Raw genomic sequence first — 5,083 nt, 5'->3', positions numbered from 1 at the left:
TTGGAGTCGTTTAAAATATAACAGGTTTTTTATTCAAGATAATAACTGTGTTTTTAATGCGTTGTTCTCAAATATTTTTTTCGCCTTCTACGGGCTTTGTTTTTTTTTAACAGGTATTGTTTCTTCCATAGTTAGAAAGGAATTCCAAATTATTAGTCTCTGACTCGATTATTTACATATTTTCATGGTCATTTTGATAATGAGGACACCTTAATTGTTACGTTAGTGGAACGTGCGGCATATAATAAGAGAAGCACATGAGTCATTCTTTTCTGAGTAGTATTTTTTAAGAATACGATACGAATAAGATATTATGTAGATGAACAAAAATTTTGAGGATTGTGTCGAATTTGGATTACAAATTATTGCCATTAAATTATATGTATTCATTCATCGTACTAACATTTATTGATTTAATTTAAATTAATACAACTTTTTGTCAAGGTGAGTAACTGATTTAAATTCTGTTTTTATAGTATCATCTTCCTAATGTTGATGAATGTGGTGTAAATTAATATCCCATATTCTTGTGTTTTTATATTATTTAAAAATAACTTTCTTATTAATGATCTTAAATAATAAAGACGTTATGTAGATAATTAATCATATGCATATCAAATTAGTAGAAAAGCAACGGTGTGGCAAAGTTCTAGTTCTGCATTCCACAAAATTACATTATCTTAAAGTTCAGTTTCACTATCTACAAGTTACAGCATCAATTAAAGAATAACTTTGTGCTTACGAAGAGATGTAATAAGATTCTATACTTATCGAATACGCGTTCAGTAAAAGCTCCCGAAGCAGCTTCAATTAAAATTTAATTATTTCCAGATTCTTGGAATTGCTGCGGTTGCTATTGTTGGATATTATTATAACACTTATTATCAGCTAAAAGTACCAGAGACATTCTTCCTATTGATCTTCACAACGTTCATGATAGGAACGTTTTTGATTTTATTCTCCTGTCTTATATCTCTTTCTACCGCATCTATACTCTCGAAAACCGTATATGTGAGTATCACTTTTAATTTATTCTTTGATAACATAGTAACATTAGTTAAAAGTTTTTCTAATATTAACAGGGGCAGTCACATAACTAACTTTCAATATTGACTTAAAAATCATCCAAATATAAGCAAAAAGAAATGTTATAAACATAATTAATTCTCCACTTAAACATTATTTGCTTAAACATTACTAACATACCTGATGTGATTCAAATTTTAGGCATTCTAGTGACAGAGGTTCTTGGGCCTTATTGAGTAATTTCATGCTCCTGTAATTAAAAATATTTTTAATTTTTGCTGAAATTGACTGTACTTNCATAAAATTTTGTTTTCCCTTCCTCTCGAAGTCCAAAACCTCTATTACTTAAAATAAAAACCCTCTATAACTTAAACGCATCGCACTTCAGCAAGCAGTGAAAAGTAGTTTAAATCGGGAGAAAGTCCTATGTAAAAGACAAAGAATTGCTGAATTTTTCCTAATTTCACTGGAAATCCATAATTTTAAAGCTTAAACTTTCACCCTTAGTAAGTAAAAACCTCAATAACAAGAATTGCTGAATTTTTCCTAATTTAGAAGAATACTAGTTTACATGGTTTAGACAATGTAGAAATATGTAAAAACATTAGTGTTAGTAGACCTATTCTAAAGGAAAAAGCTTGCTAAGTCACTGGAAATCCATAATTTTAAAGCTTAAACTTAAACCCTTAGTAAGTAAAAACCTCAAAAACTCGAATTATTTTATATTTCCCTTGGTTTTTATCTTATCCAGGTTGTTCTGTATCTATCACGGAATCATGTTTCTGTGTTTAATTGGATGTATTTTCAATTAATAAATAATCATGCAGAAAGCAGCAAAATTGCAACATTCTAACTGTCATCACAGTTAAACATTTATAAATAAACCAAAAGGCGACTCACCCTATAATTACCATGAAACTTATCCCTGTAGATATTTGTGTATCGCTCATTTATAATGTGCACATTATCATTGGGAATGTTAAAAATGTCCACATTGGAAATGGGATAAACATGTGTCTGCAGTGAAAAAGCGTTGCAGTAGTAAGGGTGAAATCAATTTGGTTTACTCATCTTTTATTCCTTTATCACAATCTCTACTACTTTAAATATTTATGTTTAATGATAAAAAGATATTTATTTTTTTTAGGAATCTGTCTACCACGGTTTTGCATGCCTTTTGTGCTTAATTGCTGGACTGGTCCTTCTTATAGAAGTGAATCATTATAAGAGAAGTTACGGGAATATGTATGAGTCATATTTTGCAGCATCAGTAAGTAACAAAAATTTTTCCGAAAAAACTAATCAGAATATGATATTTAAGCCGATCGGAAAATTTACGGAGAAACCTTAAAATTGTTTTGATTGTTTCGTTTTTACTTCAAAATGAAAATCCCCCAAGATTTGCGTTAGATTTCGTCTCGCACAGAAGACTACAAAAACAAATTTTCTGAAAGTATCTCATAAATCGCTGTAGGTACTATTATTACTAATAGTACTAGTTCTTCTCCCATAACAGTCACTGTGAGCTCGAAACTGTTAGCACCATTGCTTCCGGTGGTCGAAATTCACTTTTGTAAATAATACTATGACGTAGTGTCGGCCATCATTCTTTTCTAATTGTTGCTGTTGTCGGCCATCATTCTTTTTCAATTGTTGTCGCATTGTCACCGATGTCGGCCATCATNATTTTTTTTTATATATAATATTCAGAAGAGAATTTTCTATAAGAATACTCTTATACATATTTTCTCTTTTTCTCTAAAATGAAACCTTGCTAAGCTATGGTCACGAAAACATTGGGATTCTTAAACACTAGTGAGACTTTCCTTTTTAATTATTTTGCATGCGTCAAAAAGGGATTTCTCTTCTCATTTTCCCACTAACATGTGGTAGTGTACATGGCGAGTTCTTTTATGGGGTTCCAATTCGGGTGTCTAATCTACAGCGCTTCTGATTTTTATTTCTACATTAAAGACAAGTTGAAGGCTTTTGATTGACTATCAAGTACTGAATTGTTGGAGGTTTTTTATTAGTTTCTCCAGCAATGGATGAGTTAGATGTTTTTTGCGGAACAATTTCTTCGTCAGTATTGGTAACAAATATTTGAGCAAACACGCTCAGCTTCCCCTAATCGCCACTAAAGATAGCGCTCTACAAATACTTCATAAATCCATATCCTGTAAATGTACAAAAAGGTGCAGTTGCAGGGCTTTATTTCAGAGAAACTATGTATAGGGCTTTTCTTATAGGAAATTTACTCCTGAATGTTAGTAATAATAACTGCAGCGATTAAAGATATATTGTCAGAAAAGCTGATGTTTTCGACATCTTTTGAACAATATGACGCCGAAAGCAGACCTCATCGAAGGGAGAAAAATTGAAGTAAAAACGGAACAATTAAAAGAGTTTCCAGTTTTTCCGGTAATATTTCCTAATACGGTCTTTGTCGACTCACTGGTGACTGACCCAATTCGCATTGTACCTATCTTTCTTTCAGGTCATTGGTTTAGTGTTGGCAGCTTTATATCTCATTAGCTCTATTTTTGCTATAAGAGGCTACCGAGGGCTATAAAATCATTTACTTCTAAAACGAAAAATATTCAACTGCCATATTAACGGAAAAATATTTTTCTAGATCATCTACTTTTTTTACGACTTTGTAATATTATACCGCCACATAAGAATCTACTACTGTATTAACACTGTACCTAATCGTTTAATGTTGTCCGCCTAATTGTTTAATGTTAAAAATTAAAGACATAGATTTTCGTTATTATTGTTTTTTTTTTCATTTGCTTTCGTTTATTTTTCTTTTTTCGTTTTTGTGATTTTTTTGCAGTAAAGCGATATAGGCCTTCTATGTGTCTCTATCCAGGTAATGTCAGATTTAACAATCAGGGGCCCGTCATGTTAGAGTAGACCAAGGTAATTTACAAAATTTATACAAAATACTGTACTTATAAAAATATGTTATCTATTTTCGGGGAAAAAAACGGTTTTAAATTTTCTTTGTGCTGCTTTCGCCTAAAAAAGTATAGTAGGGCTCCGGCTGTATACCCTAAATTTTCTATTGCGTTTTATTGGGTTTTCTCTGATTTTGGTGTTCCTCTTAAGGCCTAACTATGGAGAAATGCGAGATGATAGGACTAAAATGACAAATTAAAGTCAAAACAATATGAGTATAAAGTAGGAAATGAGATAAGAATGTAAATGTAACGATATAGAAAGAAAAACTTGAAGTTAGAATACAGAATCGGCATTACTCTTACGCAAAGATGGTGAGGGGTTCCGTGACTAAGTCACACTAGACAAGGAAATTAAATTCAACCATATTTTTGTGGAGACATGAGCACGGGCTCAAAATGCCCTTTATGTTTTTGGTTTTGATTTCCATAACGTTTTAAATGTTTAAATAAATGAAGCAAACCTATATATCTTTTATATTTATTTTTAAAATGGGTTTTTGTTAATCGCAATAATAATAACGAGACTGAACTAAATATTCAAATGAGCCTTATTGTATAAATTATTATTTAATGAAACCATCATGTCATTTATTATTTAACAATAACTGTATTTTTATATTTAAATTTTATATTTAAAATTGTGACATAGATACATGTAGGTACCTATATATATTTATATGGTTTGGTGTCAATGTTAAATTAATTTGGGATCCCTCCAAAACCCCAAATTTAAACAAAAAAAAAAACAAAATGAAACACAGGGACGTATCCAGGACGTCTATTATTTTTATTTTTTTAAGTGTGAAACATTTCGGCTGCTCTCAATCCTAACAGCTCTCAAGTAAAAAAAATCAACAAACAAAACATCCTATTTTTTTATGTTTAAGGGCGATTAAGGCCGAAACGAATTGCACTTCAAAAAGGTAGTCCTGGATATGTCTATAAACAACAAGGCATTGCCTAACTACAACTGAAATACATACTTTAAAATAATATTAATAATGAGGATCCCTAATTAGATTTAGTATTATAATGTCAATGTACTCTAGCAGTAAACATTCGTTAATTTGTTTTTTATTGCTAATGTGTAG

At 30.8% G+C, this 5,083-nt stretch overlaps 1 protein-coding gene across 2 annotated transcripts in view; it reads left to right on the top strand.

The window, feature by feature from the left end:
* LOC108745197 overlaps window positions 1-3,800 on the top strand; it is a 5,723-nt gene extending 1,923 nt beyond the window's left edge. For both annotated transcript variants that reach the window (XM_025981525.1, XM_025981526.1), the window contains exons 3-5: window positions 832-1,011; window positions 2,174-2,296; window positions 3,524-3,800. In XM_025981525.1, coding sequence (XP_025837310.1) covers window positions 832-1,011; window positions 2,174-2,296; window positions 3,524-3,598 — 378 coding nt within the window. In that variant the 3' untranslated portion in view covers window positions 3,599-3,800. The remainder of the gene's footprint in view (window positions 1-831; window positions 1,012-2,173; window positions 2,297-3,523) is intronic.
* The last annotated feature ends 1,283 nt before the right edge of the window (window positions 3,801-5,083 follow it).

This window comes from Agrilus planipennis, unplaced genomic scaffold (genome assembly GCF_000699045.2).
Source record: "Agrilus planipennis isolate EAB-ADULT unplaced genomic scaffold, Apla_2.0 scaffold38, whole genome shotgun sequence".
In the NCBI taxonomy this organism is placed as follows: Eukaryota; Metazoa; Arthropoda; class Insecta; order Coleoptera; family Buprestidae; genus Agrilus; species Agrilus planipennis.
This window is presented reverse-complemented; position numbering and strand designations above follow the sequence as displayed.